This window comes from Lithobates pipiens, unplaced genomic scaffold (genome assembly GCF_037356315.1).
Source record: "Lithobates pipiens isolate NorthernLeopardFrog02 unplaced genomic scaffold, aLitPip1_a1.2 Scaffold_23, whole genome shotgun sequence".
NCBI lineage: Eukaryota > Metazoa > Chordata > Amphibia > Anura > Ranidae > Lithobates > Lithobates pipiens.
The window spans coordinates 122,402,679-122,425,870 of record NW_027507785.1 but is presented as its reverse complement, the minus strand read 5'-3'; the positions used below and the strand labels follow the sequence as shown (position 1 = coordinate 122,425,870).

General features: G+C 43.4%; 1 protein-coding gene across 3 annotated transcripts in view; it reads right to left on the bottom strand.

Moving 5' to 3' along the window:
* Nucleotides 1-23,192, bottom strand: part of FAM227A (family with sequence similarity 227 member A) — a 130,860-nt gene that overhangs the window by 94,674 nt on the left and 12,994 nt on the right. For 2 of the 3 annotated variants that reach the window (XM_077452298.1, XM_077452300.1), the window contains exons 2-3: nt 22,702-22,754; nt 9,995-10,120 (exon numbers count right to left, since the gene is read on the bottom strand). In XM_077452298.1, coding sequence (XP_077308424.1) covers nt 9,995-10,118 — 124 coding nt within the window. In that variant the 5' untranslated portion in view covers nt 10,119-10,120; nt 22,702-22,754. The remainder of the gene's footprint in view (nt 1-9,994; nt 10,121-22,701; nt 22,755-23,192) is intronic. The other variant, XM_077452299.1, reaches the window with a different exon arrangement.

The window sequence follows — 23,192 nt, the reverse complement described above, 5'->3', positions numbered from 1 at the left end:
TGGTGTTGTAGTTCATTCTGCAACCCAAGAACAGTCCGTGGACGGGGTGTTGAGGAGTTCATGGACGAAGAATTGGTTGCTCCAGTGTGACCAGTTCTCGCACATGCCTTTGCTTCGTGAGATCCGGGAGAATAATCCTGATGATTTCAGGAATTATCTCCGGATGACGGACCCCGTTTTTCACCGTCTGCTGGCTTTGCTGACCCCTTATATCAGCAGGCAGGATACCTGCATGCGGCAAGCCATCACTCCGGAGCAGAGGCTCGTCGCCACGTTGCGCTACTTGGCGACAGGGAGAAGCCTTCAGGACCTCAAGTTCTCGACAGGCATCTCCCCCCAGGCTCTGGGGATCATTATCCCAGAGACCTGTTCTGCCATTATACAGGTCCTGCAGGAGGACTATATTAAGGTAAGATTTAGCATTTAACATCACATTTTATTGTCTTTAATGTTTGCTAATGCCTTGTATTTCTTTCCTCAATCTCTAATTACCATGATTGCAATATGCTGTGAATGTCCCCTTTGTCCTCATGCATGCTGCAATCTTTTAATGCTCCTTTTTTGTCTTTCATGCATATTTGCCTTCATTAAACCTCACCAACATGCTATGGTAGGCCCATATCCACCTAGTCTAGTCACTTAAAATGTCTTTTGTCAGCTCCATTCTATTGCTTTATCCTAAAACCAAACATTTTAAAGATTATTCCAAATGGTCTGTGTCCCCTTAACTGAATCCCCCCCCCTTAATAGTATCCCAAATGGTCTGTGTGTCCTTTAACTGGATCCCCCCCCCCCCCCACACTTAATATAATTCCAACGAGTCTGTGTGTCCTTAAATTAATGTTGAATTATATATTGTATTTTTAACACACTTCAACCCTGGAATGATTTTCCCCCCTTCCTGACCTTCATCACTTTTTTGGGTGATTTGGCAGTGCGTTGTTTGAATTGACAATTGTGCGTCCTTGTAACATGGCTCCTCCTAGTAAATTATCTTCATTTTATTAGCACAAAGAGATTTTGTATTTGGTTGTCTTTGATCACCTCTGCTTTTTTATTTTTGGTGATTAACCACCAACAAACCCAAAATGCATTTTTCAAAATATGCATTTTTTTCTCACTTTTCGCTCTAAAGAAAGATAGGCACAAAAATATATCACCATGATTTTTTTGGACATCATTTGATGCTGATACGTATTCTTTTAGTAAACAAAAATGTGTTAAAATGAATCACAATAAGCGTTTATTGATTGTTTTGGGCAAAAGTTCTATCGTTTCGGAAATATGGTCTATTTTGCTGGCATTTGTAAAATCTTGCCATTTTTGAAAATAGTAATGGCGTTGCTAACCGTTTTTTTTTGTTTTTTTTTTCTGGTGACTGCCACATTATGGCGGACACATTGGCCAATTTCCATACATTTTTGTGACCATTGTCATTAATACAGTGATCAATGCTGTAAAAAATTGTATTGATTACTGTAAAAATGTCACATGCAGTGAAGGTGTTTTATTAAGCACAAGGGGGCCAAGGAATGGTTTAAAGTGTGTTCTGGGTGAGTGTTTATTAACTGTCTGGGGGATGGGCTAGCAGTGACATGACCCTGATCACTGCTCCCAATGACAGGGAGCAGACGATCGGTGTCCTGTGACTAGGCAGAAGCGTGAAATAAAGTTTGTGTTGTAATGTACAATGTTTAATGTGCAAAAGTACTTATTTTGTTTTTTTCTGCTTTGCCTCCCCAGTTTCCTTCATCGCCACAGGAATGGCAGACTGTGGCATCCCATTTTGCCACCCGTTGGGACTTTCCGAACTGCGGTGGTGCGATAGATGGGAAGCACGTCCACATTGTGCCACCACCCCATTCGGGGTCATACTTTTATAATTACAAGGGGTTTCACAGTATTGTGTTAATGGCGGTGGTGTCGGCACAGTATGAATTTCTGTATGTGGACGTGGGGAAGAATGGCCGGATGTCGGATGGAGGAGTCTTCGCCCAGACGGAGTTCTACCGCCGTCTACAGACAGGTGGCCTGGGATTGCCACCTGATTCGGAGAATGTGGAGGAACTACCCTTCGTGTTCATCGCTGATGAGGCTTTTGCTCTGGACGACCACATCATGAGGCCATTCCCCCAAAGAACCCTCACCCCGGAGAGGAGGGTTTTCAACTACCGGCTGGCCAGAGCGAGAAGAGTTGTGGAAAATGCATTTGGAATAATGGCCAGCCTGTTCCGTGTTTTTCTGACTGCTATAAACCTAGCCGAATACAAACTGAACCATGTCGTACTTACGTGCTGCATTTTGCACAATTTTTTACATAAAAACTCAACAACTTATTTATCCACAATAATGCCGGAGGCTGGACTTGGTCCGGAATCACTGACAGGCCTGGATACTGGCCGTACTGGCTTGGCCCCCCAAAGTGCCCGTGAAGTTCGCCAAAGATATGTGACTTATTTTAACGGTAGGGGGGCCATTGCAATGCCACACAATATTTAATTTTTAAAAAGAGTAAAATAATAAAAGAACCTCAAATCTGAAATGTGTTTTCTTGCTTGCTTTTGGTTTGTGCTGTCTCCTATGTTATCCTAGTGCACTTGTAGTGCCAAGTGTATTTTCATTAAATTCAATAAGGCCCATTGTCACTGGATACACAAAATCACTTTTCCCAAACTGGTATTGAGCATTGAAAGAATACGCCACACATTCTTGATTCTTCAAAATTTTAATTTGGCCACATTCACATGTGCCATTGAATATTTAGTGATATAATTTTTTTTTGGGTTTATTTAACTTTCTTTGCCAAACATTTTTTAGTTTCCTTTTTTTTCAAATTTTTTTTTTTTGTGGTTTTTATTTTTCTTTAAAAAATATGAAAAATGTAACAACAATCAGCCACAATCGTAAAAATTTGGGAAGTAACAATCTTTGAACTAAAACAAGGGAAATGAAGAACATGATCGATATTATGGAGAAACGGATTATATTCTCCCCAAAATATCGATCATGTTCTTCATTTCCAGCTGCATATTGTCAATCTGAGTCTTCATGAGATCCAGGCTAGTTCGCATGTCATCTAGTTCCCCATTCCAGCACATTATCTGGCCAATCAGCCTTTGTGCGCTGTCACTGGAAAATGGGGCCCTTTCCACAACCAGAACATCACCTACAATAGATGGGAAAAATTGGGTCAAAAATTATGCAGTCATACATGGATTTCAACAAGCTGGGGTGTCAGACACTCACCTGGTGGGGTGCCCATCTCCCCTACTTCCTCCACCTCTCCTTCCTCAACCTCTCCTTCCTCGACATCCTCGGGGGGGGCACTGGTGCTTGGAAATGTGTCGCTTTCCACAACCAGAACATCACCTAAAATAGATGTAAAAACATGTGTTTGGAAATATGCAGGTATATATCAATTACCTGAAGCTGTGGTGTCAGACACTCACCTGGTGGGGTGCCCATCTCCTCTCCTTCTTCCACCTCTCCTTCCTCCACATGCACATCCACGGGGGGGATGGGGCTAACCTCACATTCATGCTGGCAAGGGTGGCGGTCCCTGGGATCCTGCTTTGTGAGGCTTTTCTCCCCTATGAGAAATTAACAAACAAAAAGGTATACTTTAGCACACAGATATTTAAGGCCAGAACTAGGAAGATGAAACCTTGATTAGAAGTGTTGTACAATTGTCGGTTTATGAAGAGATGCAAAATGTGAAGACATGATAAATCAATTCACTTTGCCAAAAAATCAAATAATTTGCTTTTTGTGCCAAGGTTCACACATGCCCAACCCCCCCCCCCCCCAAAGTATACCAGGGAACCCCGTGTGGCGTGTGGTTTACCCTAATAAATGTTCTCTGGTGTCCCACACCTTTGCTCATGAGTGCAGATGTGTTTTTACCCAGCTGCCAAGTGTCCTCTCCTTCAATTACACTGAATGTTCTTTTCTAGTCATTGTATTTTGAAACACATCTAAACCACAATGTCCTAATCATTTTTTGTGTCCTAAAAATTACACAGCCAAAAAATGCTGTTTAAACCCTGTATCATAAACAAGGTTTGCCACGAACAATTTACGAGGGTTTGTTAAAACGATACGATTCTTTTACTGTATCCAACATGAAAGCAGCAATTTTTTACATTGTACAAAGGTAAAGCATATGGATCTGTATGCAATAATCATAAAATAGGAACACACGACAAGTACTTACTTTTTTTCAGAACTTTCTTGATCCTTCTGTATTGATCCGGCTCCCTCAATTTAAGGTCGGACCACCGTTTCCTCAATTGGTCTTTTGACCGTCGTACCCCAAAACGATTATGCAGGGTCTTAACTACTTTGGCCATGATTCTGGCCTTGCGCAAGTTCGGATGGGTGTATGGTCCATGCTTGCCATCATAATCCTTACTTCGCAAGATTGCCACCATCTCCACCATCTCTTGAAATGCCATATTTGAGGCCTTAAATCTCCTCTTTCCGGATCGGGACGTTTGTGGCTCTGGGGATTCGTGACTACTGGAGTCGTTAAGATCAACCACCTGTTGTGTTTCCGCCATGTTTCTCCTACTGCGCACCGTAGAGAAAAGGGGGCGGGAAATATTCTTGGAAAAGAACGTCATGGGCGGGCAAAGCAGGCGTAGTTCTACGCGTACGCACTGGATCTTACGCCAAAATGCACATGTCGTACGTACGTTAAGTGCGCAGAAAGGGCGGGAAAACATGAACTTGACTAAAAGAACGTCAGGGGCGGGCAACGCAGGCGTAGTTCTACGCGTACGCACTGGATCTTACGCCAAAATGCACATGTCGTACGTACGTTAAGTGCGCAGAAAGGGCGGGAAAACATGAACTTGACTAAAAGAACGTCAGGGGCGGGCAACGCAGGCGTAGTTCTACGCGTACGCACTGGATCTTACGCCAAAATGCACATGTCGTACGTACGTTAAGTGCGCAGAAAGGGGCGGGAAAACAAGAACTTGACTAAAAGAACGTCAGGGGCGGGCAACGCAGGCGTAGTTCTACGCGTACGCACTGTATATAACGACAAAAATCACATGTCGTATGTTCGTTTGCGAAAATAGGAACGGAAGTTGGGAGCAAGCAAAACGAAGGTAAGTTTAAACAAATTCCCCAAATAAGTGGCAGATCCTGGGGTCTATATTGGGCTAAGATTAGGAGAGTCTGAGCTAACATTATTGTTTTTGGCTTGTGTATTGTCTTTCAGAAAAATGAATCCGAAATTTAAGGATCCGGAAGTTTTAAGTCTATTTATAGACAAATATAAAGAGATGACAAATCTGTGGCATTCCAAGCACATAGATTATTATAATAAACCAGTAAGGAGGGCAACACTGGTGAAATTTGCGACATTTGTGCAGCCTTGGATCCCAGAGGCAGACGCGGACTTTGTGGAAAAGAAAATTCAATTATTGCGAAATATGTACCGAAAGGAAAATAAGAAAATCGAGAAATCCAAAGCATCAGGAGCAGCACCAGGTGCTGTGTATGTACCCAGGCTGTGGTACTTTAACAAGCTACGGTTTCTTGGCGACCAGTGTAAAGCCAGGGAGTCGCTTTCAACTCTTCCCTCCACCCTTCCCTGCAGCATTCCCTCCACCTCAGCAGAGGCTGATGAGCAAGCGGAGCCTTCCATCCTGGAAGAAGCGGATGCACCCAGCTGGAGCCAGGTATTTTGTTACAAAAAATAGTGATATTCATAATATTAATGATGTTAACTAGATGTTCTAATTTAAAAGCTATTATTGATGTTAAAAAAACCTAAAAATTTGGACATATCAATTTACAGTATTGGCCACAAATGTTTGTCACCAGCAGAAACAAGAAATAGTGGTGTCATAATGATACTCTTTTATATGTATTAACAGAATTTTGAAGTCAGGAGCTGAAAAATGTTTATGATTGATGAACAAAAAACTAAAACAATGTCCCTTTTTTATACACAGGATGAGCTCAGCCAGGAGGAAGGTGGGGAAAGTGGCAGGCAGGAGGAGGCTGGGCCCACTGTCAGCCAGGAGGAGGCCATGCCCTCTGTCAGCCAGGAGGTGGCCGGGCCTAGTAGAAGCCTGACAACATCACAGGTGCCTCCCCTCCGTCTTCCATCAAAAAGGGCAAAAAAAAATTCGGTATCACAGGAGGAATCCCTGCGCCTAATTCGAGAGGCTACTAATGTCTTAAACAGCCCCCCTGACGCTGAAGAGGCCTATGGCTGCTACATCGCCAGCCGTCTCCAGCAATTAGAGATGGGCCAACGTCTCCAGTGTGAAAGGCTAATTTTCTTGGCGTTACAGAAGGGGCTGAGTGGCGAATTATCTGCCAACAGCAATATTGTGGAGCAAGTTCCTCCTGTTCCTCCTCCTCCTCCTCCTCCTCCTCCTGCCACGAGTACACCACCGGAGACACAGCCTCCCAGGAAGGCTACAGGGAAGTCTGCAGGGAAGGGTGCAGTGAAGGGTGGAGCGAAGAGAAGAAGGTGCTGACCTGGCTTCACTCTGGTCCGACCAAAGACGCAGCCTGTTGTACCACAGCCTGGGGACATATATACCATCTGATGCTGCTCTTGATGTCTGGGATTCTGGGACCATATTGGATTTCGTAATATTTGAATTTTCTTTTCCACAGAGTTTCACGTTTGCCCTGGGGCCAAAAGGCTACACAAATGTCACAAGTTTCTCCAGTGTTGCCTTCATTTTTTTTGTTTGTTGAACCAGAATAAATGGATATTTTTGTTTGAAAATATAATTGCCTATGTGTTTTTTGGTCAAATACATTTCTAAAAGACAATGTGAAATTAACAAGGGATACTAACCTCCTTGAGGTTACAAACAAAATAAAAATGTTATTGTGGTAACTTGTCACCAGAATAAAAATAAAAAGGTTATTGTGGTAATGAAAAAAAAAAAAAAAAAAAAAAAGTTTTTGGTGTTAACTTGACGGAATAATTAAATATGGAGATCACAAGAAAAAAAATGGTAAAGAATTCTACCAAAAATATGGAGGAAAAAAATTAGTCACCACCATTTTTTATTTATTTATTTTTTTTTGGAGTAATTTTTTCCTCCATATTTTTTTTGGAATTCTTGAACATTTTTTTTCTTGTGATCTCCATATTTAATTATTCTGTCAAGTTAACAACTTTTTTTTTTTTTTTTTTTTTTTTACTTGACAGAATAATTAAATATGGAGATCACAAGAAAAACATGGTAAAGAATTCTACCAAAAATATGGAGGAAAAAAATTACTCCAAAAAAAAAAAAATATATATATATTGAGATGGGGCTTTAAAATAAAAACAAGATCATTCATGAGATGAGGAGAAATAAGACAGAAATGTGTTTTGTGAGAACTCTGTGAGTGAATATGAGCAGCAAAGCAACTTCGTTCTTCTAGCATTATAAATAAAGACTTCGTTCTTCTAGCATTATAAATAAAGACTTCGTTCTTCTAGCATTATAAATAAAAAGACTTCGTTCTTCTAGCATTATAAATAAAGACTTCGTTCTTCTAGCATTATAAAGAAGATGCGCTATACATTTAAACGAGCACAGAATTTGCAGCATGACGAATGTGCTACTTCCAATACGAACTGGAGTTTTACAAGACCGAGCACTTCCGTCTCGTACTTGCTTCAGAGCATGCGTCGTTTTAGGACTGTCGGAACAGCATACAGACGAGCGGACTTCTACATCGGAACTGGGTCCGGCGGAGTTCCGTCGGGAAAATTTGAAGCATGCTTCATTTCTAAAGTCCGTCAGACTTTGGCGAGTCAACAGTCCGTTGCAGCCCACACACGATCGCATAGTCTGACGGACTCGGTCCTTCGGACTTTGGATGTTGAAAAGTCCGCTCGTGTGTACGGGGCTTAAGAGTAACCGCAAGAGCAGAGGCACACTTACATGGCAAATAAATCCCAATATGACAATCCGTATCAGATTGGTTACCTTTACTCATGTTGGCTCTATGAGTCCAGGCAGGAGGAGAGATGAGGAATGACCCTCTTTGTATCAGACTCTTCTGTCGTCTGAAGCCCAACTTTAAACACTTTATTCAAATCAACATGTAATGGCTTAACTTTGTAGATAAACTGTCCCACACACCCACTGCATACACAGAGCCCTGAATATGTGTATGCAGGTCCGTATGGCACTAGTAGCTTCAGTCCTTTTGAAGAACAGATAAAACTTTTTGTCTTCAGCTAGCCACTTTCGTTGGTGCACTTAAACTCCTGAATAGCAGGGCCAAACAACACAACTTGCCCTGATTATAAAGTGAAGAAGGCAGGATTTTTCTCAGAAAGGTGAAAGGACAATAGTGTCTGTATACAGTAGGCTTGTGAAATTTGTTTGGTAACAAATCGAAATTTGGCCAAATTTTGCATCTTTTGGACATTCGGATGCACCTGAATGTCTGAATAAAAAGATAACGAATTTCAACGAATACAAAAGAAATTATAGCGAACTCCCTGGAACAGCAGGCTCTCCTGGCGACCCGACTGGACACCTCACACTGGGACGCTTCACTGTCGGTGCAGGTGCGCCTGGATGTGCACCTGGGATCCCCCTCTCTCAGGCTGGATGTCCTGACTGGTGACAGAGGCCTAAATTCTGTGCTGAAATCACCTGAGAGACAGCATCTCTCCCTCAGGTCTGATCTCTTCCTCCGTCTCGTGCTGTCTGAATTCTCCTCAGCAAATCAAAATTGAGTCTCTCTTTTCCTCCCCTCAGAGCATGCTGGTGTTTTGTAGTTCCATACAGCTCAATCTGACTTTGAAACCTGGGCCCTGGAACTACAGATCCCTATATGCTTTGCTTCCTGGTGTTAAAGCGGAGGTCCACCCTAAAGTGGACCTTCCGCTCATCGGAAACCCTCCCCCCCTCCGGTGTCACAATCGGCACCTTTCAGGGGGGAGGGGGGTGCAGTTACCTGGATAATCCAGGTAACTGCACCCACTTCCGGGATAGCTCTCTGCGGAAAGGGGCGTAACTTACGCCCCTTTCCGCAAGTGCCGCCCCTTCCCGCAAGTGCCCCACTGCCTGCTGGGAAACACACAGATCCCAGAGGCAGCGGGGAGCGTCCTTATTGCGCAGCGCGATTCGCGCATGCGCAGTAGGGAACCGGGAAATGAAGCCGAAAGGCTCCATTTCCTGATTCCCATACCCAAGATGGCGGCGGCAGGACCCGACAGGTGACCTAGAGATCGGCTTCGGGTGCCGACATCGCGGGCGCGCTGGACAGGTAAGTGTCACTATTTTAAAAGTCAGCAGCTGCAGTATTTGTAGCTGCTGGCTTTAAAAAAAAAAAAAAAACGCGGAGTCCCGGTGGACTCCCGCTTTAATCAATCTGTTGGCAGGATGTGATGGCACAGAGTCTTAGCTGGCACTAGAGGGAAACAGTTTCATTGCAACAATGTTGCAGGGTGTCTTTTGATATGCAGGTAAGATAGTCAGCTCCCTGCTACACATACAGGGTTATTTACTAAAGTCAAATCCACTTTGCACTTCAAGTGCACTTGAAAGTGCATGTGGAAGTGCAGTCGCTCTGAATCTAAGGGGTAGATCTGAAATGAGTGGAAGCTCTGCTGATTTTATCATCCAATCATGTGCAAGCTAAAATGCTGTTTTTTATTTTCCTTGCATGTCCCCCTCGGATTTACAGCGATTACACTTCCAAGTGCACTTTCAGTGCAAAGTGGATTTTCCTTTAGTAAATAACCCCCATAGTTTAAACATTTGCTGTTTTCTACTTTCTATTGTGTATAAAATATGGGTTTATGAGATTTGCTAATTATTCCATTCGGTTTTTATGTAGATTTTACACAGCCTCCCAACTTTTTTGGAATTGGAGTTGTACGTTCTGGGCATTATGAGTCTTTGGTTTGGGTTTATGGTTCTTTTCTTCCTCCCAGTCGTGTTTTAGAATTTTATAAGTAGTAGTACATTCACACAGATGAAAAAGAAAAACCAATAAAGGATACAAGCTTGAAAACCTTGCACAGCTTTTTTAATGGACTCTCTCCTTTTCTCTTGCTCCAGGGGAGGTTCTGTAAAATCCTCTACGCACAAAGCCATGGGAGAACTGAGACGATTGATTGAATCCATCTCTTAATTAACAATAAATAAAATAGTAAAGGAATGGCAACTTTTATGGTGGCATTTTATAAAGGTTTGTAAAATACAAAATGGTTTCAATGCAATAAGAAATATTTATACATTAATAAAAAGGCAATTGTATACAGATCTTGCAAAACATTTCATAGCATACTGAAAGAAAATGAAAAGGGTATTAAATCCAAAATCAAAAATGAAATATATTGCAGGCTACCAATCATCAGAAGTGGTGGCTGCATTATTTTTCCATTTTATACTTTTTTTCCCTCTGTTTTTACATGGTGATATGGCCAGTAACGCACCTCTTGTATTACTTTACAGTGTACTCACTCTGAATGAAGGCATACCAGAGACACCTTTGGACAGCAGCATTGTCAGTCTGGGAGGAGGGAATGTACTAGCAGATTTAGATACAATAACAAATTGAAATCATTGTCCAGCTCATACAACTAGATAAAGCAATTTTTTTTTCTTTTAGGATAAAGGTTTTACATTAATAAATAAAAGCTAATCATTTTAAGCACCCTTTTTATGCCCTATGTTAGTGGTAAATAGTTTGTTTCAATGCTCTAACTGCTACATTTGCAGGAGAGCACGTTCTGCTGAAAACAAAGGACTTACTAACCAGATCACCAGATAAAAAAATAAAGAAAGCTTAAAAAAGAAAACGAATGCAGCCATCACATCTAAGAATTGGTAAGCTGCAATATAATAAATGTTTGCTTTTGGCTTAAATATTGCTTTAGGTCCTGATAGATTACTTAAAGTGGTTGTAAACCCTTACAACACACTTTGACCTACAGGTAAGCCTAGATTTACAGCCCGTTCACACCTGAACGTTTTGTAGCCCTACGCCTGAAGCTACAAAACGCTGGAGGGGAAAAAATCCATTATTCTCAATGGAGATGGTTCACATCTCCACTCCATGTCGCCTGAAGCCCTACGCCTGAAGCTCAAACAAGTTCCGGACCCTTTTTTGTCGCGCGAATTGGGCTGATTTGGGCGTTTTCATTCCCATAGAAACTAATGGAAACGCTCGATTCGAGCGTTTAGCGCGACAACGAGCGTTTCTACGGGCGTTTTGACGCTGTATCTGCTCAAGAAAAAATAAGCAGATGAAAAATATTTTTCCTATTGGCTGAAAAAAAACGCCAAAGTTAAAAAACGCTAGTTGTCGCACGTTGTAGTGTGACAAAACGCTCGTTGTCGCGCGTTGTAGTGTGACAAAACGCTCGTTGTCGCGCGACAAAACGCCGGTAAAAACGTTCAAACACGCTACGCTGAGGTGTGAATGCAGCCTAAGGCTTACCTGTAGGTCCAAGAAATATCTCCTAAACCTACACGGTTTAGGAGATATTTGCCAAAAGACAGGCACCGCTGTCTATGGTGCATGCGCCGTAGACAGCGGCGCGCAGGCGCACTGAGCGCGCCGCTGTCAACGGCGATATGCCGCGCATGGCGGCTCCCGTGCGCATGCGCGGGAGTGACATCATCGCGGCTTCGCCGAATGACAGCGGCGGAGCAGCAAGACTCACCAAGAAGATGGATACGCTGGACTACAGGGGACAGCGGTGACTTTGCTGGCTCCTGTGTCAGATAAGTGACACATAATAGACTACTATGCGATGCATAGTAGTCCATTATGCTTTACCTTTGCAGGGAATGAAAGAGGAAGTAAACTCATCAGGGTTTACTTCCTCTTTAAGGCTGGCCCCTTTGGCAGGTAGAGCTATGTAAAACATAAAAAATAAGTATAAACACAAAATAAGAATGAGCATCGGCTTAGTGCATTATCATAAGACCCTTTAATAAAAACACATTCCAATGTACTCATAAAGGTACACAAAAGAGTGCACATAACAAATTTAGTCCCAAAGCTGGAAACATGTCCATCCACAGGGACGTAGCTTAAATATTTCAAGTGTAGTGCCTTCTTTTTCGGAGCTCATTAAAATCTGTTTTTATTATTTAAGGGTCTTATGATAATGCACTAGGCCGGTGTGCATATGTGTACACAGGGGGTGTGCCCGGCTTAGTGCCTGGCACACCCTAATCACTCTGTGCAGTGACAATTCCCCTTGTGTATGGCCTTTCCCCCTGTGTTGTGTGACCCCAACTGCAGTGCTGCTAGCTTTCCTCCTCTCCCCTGGTTGCTGCAGGGGATGTTTCAGGATGGAGAGCGGGGGAAGGGGCTAATAAATATGTAACACAACACAATCATTCACTGTGTTCAATCATACAGAGTTTACTATGCTTCTGTTTGTGAATGAACCGGAAGCCACTCAGCATAGATCACTTCCAATTCATTCACTGTCCAGTGCAGCTGAGGCTGCAGAGAAAGGCTTGTGTGTTTGAGCTTTTGGATGCACACCCTAATGCAATAAGATGTGCACACCTTTGCCGGAGTGCCTTCTTCTTTTGCTTTAATTCTAGTTTTGATCCTCCCTGATCATAAATAGTCAGCAAGGCCTGCGTGGTGCTGAGGTTTCCAGTAGTGGTCGACCATACCCTTGCCTGAAAGATTAAAGAGGGGCCTTTCATTCCTGATGCGCTGACAAGTGTGTTTGTTTTGATTAAAAATTAGTGCCTATACAGTTTAAAATCCAGTAATGCATGGTCTAATCCTGCTTTGCACAGACACGGTTGTTCTCGATTCTCAGCATTGTGTCAAAAATCAGAGCCACTAGAGGCTGATCTACTGAAAGCCTAAAGATTTACTGCTGCTCAGGGGATCTGTGCTTCAGCAAAATGGCAGCACACACAAATCACTTTTGGTAGCATAATTATTAATGTGAACTGTATGTTCCTTGTTAAAGAGCATTATTTTTTATTAAGTTGTTATGGGTAAAGTTTAACTTTAAAGATGTATTCCAGGTGTAGATGTTTTATACAGAGTTACATTGGTCCAGCTTTGACTAATCTAAGCAACTATGTACAGTATTTACCATAACTGGCCGATGCCCCTGGAAGATGGAAATCACTGAAATACTGCTACTCCAGTGATGTCTACTTGCTACTGGGTCCCGTGCTGGGTGGCTGGCCTGCTGCATTCTAAACATGGGTTTGGTCACTTGGCACGGGTGCCATTCAGAGAATGCTTTGCAGTTTTCTGTATGAGCTCCATGACCGTGGCCGCGGGACCCACGGATCCGATCGCTGCTGGTGTCCCGCGATCGGGTCTCAGAGCTGAAGAACGAGGAGAGGTCTGTGTAAACAAACCTCCCCCATGCTTCCTAGTGTGACTGTCACCGATCGTCTGTTCCCTGTTATAGGGAAATACGATCAGTGATGTCACATGCCAAGCCACGCCCCCAACAGTAAAAAAAAAACACACGTCACACATAACCCCTCCCCACCCCTAGTGGTTAACTCCTTCACTGCCAGTGTCATTTACACAGGAATCAGTGCATTTAAATAGCACTGATTGCTGTATAAATGACAATGGTCCCAAAAACGTGTCAAAAATGTCCGATGTGTCTGCCATAATGTAGCAGTCACAATAAAAATCGCTGATCACTGCCATTACTAGTAAAAAAAAAATATTAATAAAAATTCTATAAAACTATCCCCTATTTTGTAAACGCTATAACGTTTACGCAAACCAATCAATAATCGCTAATTGCGTTTTTTTTTACCAAAAATATGTAGAAGAATACGTATCAGCCTAAACTGAGGAAAAAAAAATGTTTTTATATATTTTTGGGGGATATTTATTATAGCAAAAAGTAAAAAATATTGCCTTTTTTTAAAAATTGTCGCTCTATTTTTGTTTATAGCGCAAAAAAATAAAAACCGCAGAGGTGATCAAATACCATCAAAAGAAAACTTTATTTGTAAGAAAAAAGGACGTCAATTTTGTTTGGGAGCCACTTCGCATGACCGCGCATTTGTCAGTTAAAGCGACGCAGTGCCGAGACGCGAAAAATGGCCTGGTCCTTTGGCTGCAAATTGGTCGGGGGCTTAAGTGGTTAAGTTGTTAATGTGTTTTCAAAAGTTGTTTTCAGTTTTTTTTAAAGATTGCAATTATCTTTAGGGGCCCATTTATGCGTGTGTGTTGTGACAATGCATGCTAAAATGCATATACTATTCTTTGTAGTGCACTGTGTTTGGAAAAAAAGGTCATGTACTTTTTTTATCCCTTGTAGTATGTTGGCAGCTCATTTACAAAAAATGGACTGCCTTATAGGGATGAGCTTTATGTTTGTGTCGAACATGAGTTTGACTCGAACATTGGCTATTCGCCTGTTCGCCGAATAGTGGACAATTTGGGGTGTTCGCGGCAAATTCAAAAGCCACGGAACACCCTTTAAAAGTCTATGGGAAAAATCAAAAGTGCAAATCTTAAAGGTTAATATGAAAGTTATTGCCATAAAAAGTGTTTGGGGACCTGGGTATATAGACATCCCCCAGTTACGAAATTTAAAGGAATATTACACTTTTATTGTTTCAATTTAAGCATTATTAAAATCACTGCTCCCAAAAAAATGGCTGTTTTAAAACTTTTTTTTGCATTGATACATGTCCCCTGGGGCAGGACCCAGGGGACATGTATCAATGCAAAAAAAAAGTTTTAAAACAGCCATTTTTTTGGGAGCAGTGATTTTAATAATGCTTAAAGTGAAACAATAAAAGTGTAATATTCCTTTAAATTTCGTAACTGGGGGATGTCTATAGTATGCCTGTAAAGTGGCACATGTTTACCGTGTTTAGAACAGTCTGAAAGCAAAATGACATTTCTAATGGAAAAAAAGTAATTTAAAACTACGCGCGGCTATAATGAATTGTCGGTCCCGGCAATACACATAAGTTCATTGATAAATATGGCATGGGATTCCCCTACAGGGGAACCCTGAACTAAAATAAAAAAAATGTGTGGGGTCCTCCCAAATTCCATACTGGCCCTTCAGGTCTGGTATGGATATTAAGGGGAACCCTGCGCCAATTTTTTTTTTAAATGGCGTGGGGGTCCCCCTCAAAATCCATACCAGACCCTTTTCTGAGCATGCAACCTGGCAGGCCGCAGGAAAAGAGGGGGGGACGAGAGAGCGTCCCCCCTCCTGAACCGTACCAGGCCACATGCCCTCAACATTGGGAGGGTGCTTTTGGGGAGCCCCCCAAAGCACCTTGTCCCCATGTTGATGGGGAAAAGGGCCTCATCCCCCCAACCCTTTCACGGTGGCTGTCTGGTGGTTGTGTGAGGCGGATCGTCCGGAGGACGAAGAAGAGAAAAAGAAGCCAGAGGAAGATGCTGGATGAGAAGACCGGAGGAAGAAGCAGAGGAAAATAGAGGAAGAAGCTGGGGAAGAACAAGATGGAGGAAGAAGACGAACGAAGAGGAGAAGAAGAAGCCGGCGGAAGGTGCCACATGAGAATACCGAAGGAAGAAGCGGAGGAAGATAGAGGAAGAAGCGGGGTAACAAGATGGAGGAAGAAGAAGAACAAAAGAAAACCAGAAGAAGATGGAGAGAAGAAGACATTAACCACTTCAGCCCCGGACCAATTTTCAGCCTAAGGACCAGAGGTCTTTTTACAATTTCGCACTGCACTGCTTTAACTGGTAATTGCGCGATCATGCTATGTTGTACCCAAACGAAATTTGCGTCCTTTTCTTCCCACAAATAGAGCTTTCTTTTGATGGTATCTGATTGCCTCTGTGATTTTAATTTTTTGCGATATAAATGGAAAAAGACCGAAAATTTTGAGAAAAAAAGATATTTTCTACTTTTTGTTATAAGAAAAATTGAATAAACTTAATTTTAGTCATACATTTAGGGTAAAATTTATTCAGCCACGTCTTTAGTAAAAAAAATGTCAATAAGCGTATATTTATTGGTTTGCGCAAAAGTTATAGCATCTACAAACTAGAGTACATTTTCTGGAATTTACACAGCTTTTAATTTACGACTGCCTATCTCATTTATTGACGTGCTAAAATGGCAGAGCAGTACAAACCCCCCCAAATGACCCCATTTTGGAAAGTAGACACCCCAAGGAAATTGCTGAGGGGCATGTTGAGCCCATTGAATATTTTTTTTTGTCCCAAGTGATTGAATAATGACACAAAAAAAAAAAAAAGTTTACAAAAAGTTGTCACTAAATGATATATTGCTCACACATGCCATAGTTATATGTGGAATTGCACCCCAAAATATATTCTGCTGCTTCTCCTGAGTACGAGGATACCACATATGTGGGACTTTTTGGGAGTCTAGCTGCGTACGGCACCCCGAAAACCAATCACTGCCTTCAGGGTTTCTAAGGGTGCAAATTTTTGATTTCACTCCTCACTACGTATCACAGTTTCGAAGGCCATAAAATGCCAAAATAGCACAAAACCCCCCTAAATGACCCCATTTTGGAAAGTAGACACCCCAAGCTATTTACTGAGAGGCATGTTGAGTCCATGAAATATTTTATATTTTGCCACAAGTTGCAGGAATATTACAATTTTTTTTTTTTTTGCACAAAGTTGTCACTAAATGATATATTGCTCACACATGCTATGGGCATAAGTCAAATTACACCCCAAAATAAATTCTGCTGCTTCTCCCGAGTACGGGGATACCACATGTGGGGGACTTTTTGGGAGCCTAGCCACGTAAGGGACCCCGAAAACCAAGCACTGCCTTCCGGATTTAAATATAAAACGCTACCAAAAAAAACTGTTAGCGATCACAGGGATCAGGCCTGACTCTGCAATCGCTGCAGTTATGTGTTTAGTGTTTTGTAAGTGACAGTGATCGATCGATACTGCACTTGGGTGGGCTGGGCGGAGGGGCAAAACGCAGGTGCTAGCAGGTATCTGGGCTGATCCTGCTAACAATGCGTTTTTTTGGAACCCTAAACTGCTGGAGACGCTAGTATAGGTCTGATCAGATCAGATATTGATCTGTTCAGATTCTATACCACTATGGGATGTGTATGCTTTGCGCGTGGGTGTTAGCAGTACTGGCACTAACCTAGCGCTGCCTGGGGCGACGCAGACCCTGACCCTAAAACCTAATTGATATCACTCGCCGGGTGATCAGGGGGTTAAACCTTTGTTGGGTAATAAATGGTGGGTGCCCTGATGCTATAAAAAGCAAACTAACCAGAGTCACCCGTAACACTTATATGGTGATCACTGGTGAAAGGGTTAACTAGGGGCAATCAGGGGGTTCAAATTTTTATTAGGTAGTATATGGGGGTCCCTGGCACTATATAAAAACCTGACGGGGAACCTAAATAACTAACTGGCTAACCAGCGTCACCAGTGACACTTAGCCCCTGTACACACGGTCGGAGATTTCCACAACCAAATCCGTCGGATTTTGCCCGTCGGATTTTGTCCTTCGGATCTTGTCCGAAACTGTTGCATACACACGGTCGGACAAAGTTGGCGAAAAATCCGATCTTTCAGAACGTGATGACGTAATTTTGTTACGATGGGACTACATTCAGGCTAGTAGCCAATAGCTTTGATGTAGGCATTTGATCTGAGCATGCGTGGCACTTGGTCCGATCAAAATTCTCTACACATGATCGGAGTATGTCCGATCGGCCCAGTTGGTCGGGAAATATTTCCAACATGGTCGAAAATTGGGTCCGACGGATATTCCGATGGAATCAGTCCGATGCATACCACACACAGTCGGATTATCCGATGACATGGTCCGATAGGACACATTCTGACGGATTCTCCGACCGTGTGTACAAGGGCTTATACTGTGATCGCTGGTGAAAGGGTTAACTAGGGGCAATCAGGGGGTTAAAACCATTATTGGGTAGTATATGGGGGTACCTAGCGCTATAAAAACCTGGCGGTGAACCTAAAAAAATAACTAGCTACCTAGCGACACTAGTGACACTAATGCAGCGATCAGAAAAATAATCGCTTAGTGACACTGGCAAAAGGGGGTGAAAGGGTTAACTAGGGGAAAAAAGGGGGTTAAAACCATTATTGGGTAGTATATGGGGGTACCTAGCGCTATAAAAACCTGGCGGTGAACCTAAAAAAATAACTAGCTACCTAGCGGCATCAGTGACACTAATGCAGCGCAGCGATCAGAAAAATTATCGCTTAGTGATACTGGCAAAAGGGGGTGAAAGGGTTAACTAGGGGCAATCAGGGGGTTAAAACCGTTATTGGGTAGTATATGGGGGTACCTAGCACTATAAAAACCTGGCGGTGAACCTAAAAAAATAACTAGCTACTTAGCGGCACCAGTGACACTAATGCAGCGATCAGAAAAACGATCGCTTAGTGACACTGGCAAAAGGGGGTGAAAGGGTTAACTAGGGGCAATCAGGGGGTTAAAACCATTATTGGGTAGTATATTGGGGTACCTAGCGCTATAAAAACCTGGCGGTGAACCTAAAAAAATAACTAGCTACCTAGCGACACTAGCGACACTAATGCAGCTATCAGAAAAATGATTGCTTAGTGACACTGGCAAAAGGGGGTGAAAGGGTTAACTCTAGGAGCAATCAGGGGGTTAAACCTTTATTGGGGGGTGGTAGGGGGCTACCCTGGACCTAACACTAACTGCCCTGACAGTTTTTACTGTCACAACTGACACTGAATGCAGTGATCAGTAAATAAATGATCACTGCAATCAGTGACACTGTGACTGGGAGGGGGAGGGGGGGGATCGGGGGCGATCGGGGGGATGATCGGGGGGGGGGGGGGTTGTGTGCCTGTGTGTGCCTACATGTTAGTGTAGTGTTGGTGCACACTTACTTTCACTTCTCCTCGTAGTCCGGTCAAAAAGACCGCCCCGAGGAGAATGACATCACTTCCTCCCTGCCTGTGTTTACTATACACAGTGGGAGGAAGCTTCTCATTCGCCAGGAGCGATCGAGAGGGGATGGCCATCCCCTCATCCCGGATCGCTCCTGAAGCGAAACGGACTGCCGCATCCATCGGGAGGGGGTCCCCCCACCCGCTGGAAGGCAAGCACGTACATGTACGTGCTTGTGCCTGTACATGCCATTGTGATGACGTACATTGGCATGCGGCGGTCCTTAAGTGGTTAATAAAGAAATTGTCAAAAACCATCTATTGTCTTTTTTAAAATTTTTGACACTTTTTTTGTGAAATGGTAGGGGTACAATTGTGCCCCATTACCAATTAACACGGAGGGGCAGGATCTGGGGGTCCCCTTGTTAAAGGGGGCTTCCAGATTCCGATAAGCCCCCCGCCCGCAGACCCCCACAACCACCGGGCAAGGGTTGTGGGGATGAGGCACTTCTCCCTATCAACATGGCGACAAGGTGCTTTGGGGGCTACCCCAAAACCCCCTCCCAATGTTGAGGGCATGTGGCCTGGTATGGTTCAGGAGGGGGGGCGCTCTCTCGTCCCCCCTCTTTTTCATGCGGCCTGCCAGGTTGCATGCTCGGATAAGGGTCTGGTATGGATTTTTGGGGGGGGGCCCAAGGCTTTTTAAAATCCATACCAGACCCGAAGCGCTTGGTATGGAATTTGGGGGAACACCCACGCATTGTTTTTTAAATTTTGGTTTGGGGTTCCCCTGTGGGAGAATCCCATGCCGTTTTTATCAATGAACTTTTATGTGTATTGCCGGGACCGACAATTCATTATAGCCGCGATTAGTTTTAAATTACTTTTTTTCCTTTAGAAATGTCATTTTGCTCTCAGACTGTTCTAAACATGGGAAACATGCGCCACTTTACAGGCATACTATAGACACCCCCAGGTGAGAAATTTAAAGGAATATTACACTTTTATTGTTTCACTTTAAGCATTATTAAAATCACTGCTTCCAAAAAAACTGCCGTTTTTAAAATATTTTTTTGCATTGATACATGTCCCTTGGGGCAGGACCCATGTCCCCAAACACGTTTTAAGACAATACCATGCATATAATCCTTTAAAATGAGCACTTTTGATTTTTCATGTTCGTGTTCCATAGACTTTAACGGTGTTCACGTGTTCAAACTAATTTTTTGCCTATTAACATGTTCTTTAATACATCACGCATTAACGTAAGTCATAACGTTCATTAACACGTGTGCATGAAAGTACCCCAAGAGAAAATTTGAGTGTGAATGGACTCTAAAAGAAAACCTAGTGATCCATGAAGGTCATGTTTTTGGGCTTCTACATTCTCACCCTGACACATATGCCCCTGATGGAGGCTACAAGCAGCTACGCATAAATATATTCTGCAGGCATAGTCCACTATTGTCCCTATTAGTAAACTGGCCCAGAGCAAATATGTACAGCCTCTTCTCCCTCCCTCCAGCTGGATGGCAGCAGAATTTATTGTGTCTGCCCTCAGCGTCCCCAGTCCCTGTGCCCCCTGTGTGCTACCTCCCTCACCGCAGCACTGCTGGCTCACCTCCTCTCCCTCCCCCCAGCTGTCAGCTGCTATGGGACACAGAAGTTCAGGATGGAGAGCATGGGGCCAGTAAATATGTTACTGTCCCCAGCCCCTTCCCTTCCTGAATGAACACAGTATTCACTATGTTCAGTTTGTGAATGAACAGGAAGCTAATCAGCACAGAGCACTTCTCATCCATTCACTTTCCAGTGCAGCTGAGGCTTCAGAGAAAGGGACTAAGGAATCTCTGTCCTCAGTCCATTTCTTTGTCTCAAATGTGAGAAAGGGTTAAACATTTGCAACTCACTTCTTGGGCTTTTGGTTTTGGTGGGACCACCTGTTATATAAAATGGTGGACAACCAAGATGAGGGTGGGATGTAAAATGGGATGTGGTTATAGGCGGAATGTAGAATCATCTGCGAGCGCAAGTGTGGTGCTGAAGAATCTGGGGACGGCGGAAAGCATCTGAGTCATGGACCTTGCCTCAAGGGACTCTTGCCTCACAGAGGTATGGTTGTGCAACTATGCTATCTTAGTTAGGATTAGGGATAAGGTGTTATTTATTTGTTTTGTATTGCCATGCTGCATTTTAACAGTAAAAGTTATATTACCACTCAGACCTGGTCTGAAGTTATTTAAGGGGGGTGCATGTTGGTTCTGGAGTATTCCAAAAGAAGCTGGGTCTGTAAAGCACAATGGGGTATGAAGTAACACTACTACAAATTTAACTCAGAAAGACAAGGAACATGAGTGTAGTTGCTATAGGTAACCAAGTGAAGGAACAAGCTACCAGTCCTTAGGCGTGGTACTTGGTAAGATGGAAGGTCCTTCAGTAGCGAGGGGGTTGGTGTTTTTTTTAACACAAATGGAGCATTCTTTTGGTAGTATTTAAATCACCACTGGGTTTTTTTCTTTTCTTGGTAAATTTTTTTTTAAATTTAGAAAAAAATATATATCATAGTTTGTTATAAAATTTTGCAAACAGGTAATTTTTTTCCTTCATGATGGTAATTTTTTTCCTTCATGATGTGCGCTGATCAGGCTGCACTGATGAGCAATGATGAGGCGGCACTCTTGGGCACTGATGAGGCTGCACTGATAGTCAGCACTGATGGGTACTGATAGGTGGCACTGAGAGGTAGCACTGATAGGTGGCACTTATGTTTACTGATAGCTGGCACTAATGGACACTGATGAGGAGGCACTGATGGGCACTGATTGGCAGCACTGATGGGCACTGATAGGTGGTGCCACCATGTCGGGGGGGGGGGGGTCCACGATGGACGCCGTTTACCACTATTTGGATGGAGTGAATGTCTTCTCTGCTATCAGCCAGCTGCTATCAGGGTGATTGGTTTGCATTGTGTGCCCCCTGGGGTATTTATTCAGCACCCCACGCGGCCAGTAGCTTCTGCATGGAGCATGCTGACTGACGATTTACGGACCCTCTGAATTACAGGTATTATCTTTTTTATTTTTCTATTTAGCAATGGTCTTATATTACCACCTTCCCTGGAAGGAAGGCTCTTTTTGCAATTTATGTATGCCTTCCTTCTTGTACCAAAACTCTTTTATTATCCTCACATACTATCAATATATGTGCATTCTCCATTACCTATTTACTCCTATTGCAGATTATCACTTGTATTGATTGGCACCATTTTGGGGCTTATTGCCCTAACTGGGGTCCCTGCATATGTGAATCTGATGGTGATGGTATCCGCCTTGTCCATTCATCATTGGGCTCATCCTCATACCACCATATCCAGAAGGAACTATTGTGTCTCATCATTTTTTATATGTCTTCATCTAATTGTTGTAAGTATACATAACAACTTGTGTTATATATATATATATACACAGGACCAGGACAAGGGATGGGCAGGAGAGGAAGCTGCCCTGGGCGCTGGTATCATGTGAGGCGGGAAGGGGTGCCAAGGAGAGTTCCTGATATTACAAATGCTACATGCTGACAAGCTGACAGAAGTACTGACAGCATCATCACTACTCCTGTCAGCTTAGCATGGGTAGTGACAATGCAAAACTCTGGAGAAGAAGAGAGCCCTTACACCACAACTGCTACAGTGCTCCAGATCGGGACTGTGCAGGGTTTGTTTACCCACCCCTATCCCCCCCCAGCAAAGAATGTGGGTAGGGGAGGGGTAAGAAGTCCCAATCTGATAGTCAGCATATCGCAGGGCAGCGATCCCCTAGCTTTGCTTTGCAGCAGCAGAGCGGTGTCTTTGCTTACCAGCTGCCTGTCAAGAGGGTTAGAAGTCAGCTTTCCTAGGCTCCTTATCAATTCTGAAAAAGGAAAAAAGGGTGCTGGAGTTAGTTGAGCTGAATGAATCAAGAACTCTTACATCTGGAGTACATCAAGATCAGCATGCAGACAGCCTCAGAAACACCATGGACATCAAAAAGGACACAGCCGGATGGAAGAGCATCACATGCAGCAGATGGTGAACCTAACAGCAGCAGATCTAGTGTCAAAACTGGTGGGTAGAGTGGTGGCATGCACGGGAAAAACGCCAACTGTCAAAGCTGAGTGGTGATGTTGGGGTGGGTGGGACCAGAGTAGCTGTGAAACATCAGCCAATTGGATGGATGCAGGGCATGCTGATATGTTTCTAGGGCTCGGCATCTTTCTCAAGTCTTGAAGGTTTTGCGCTGGGACCTGACGTTTGACAGCTGCTCCAGTCTCGCCCACCTCTGTGTCAGGGCTGGGCTCAGCTCTTCCTT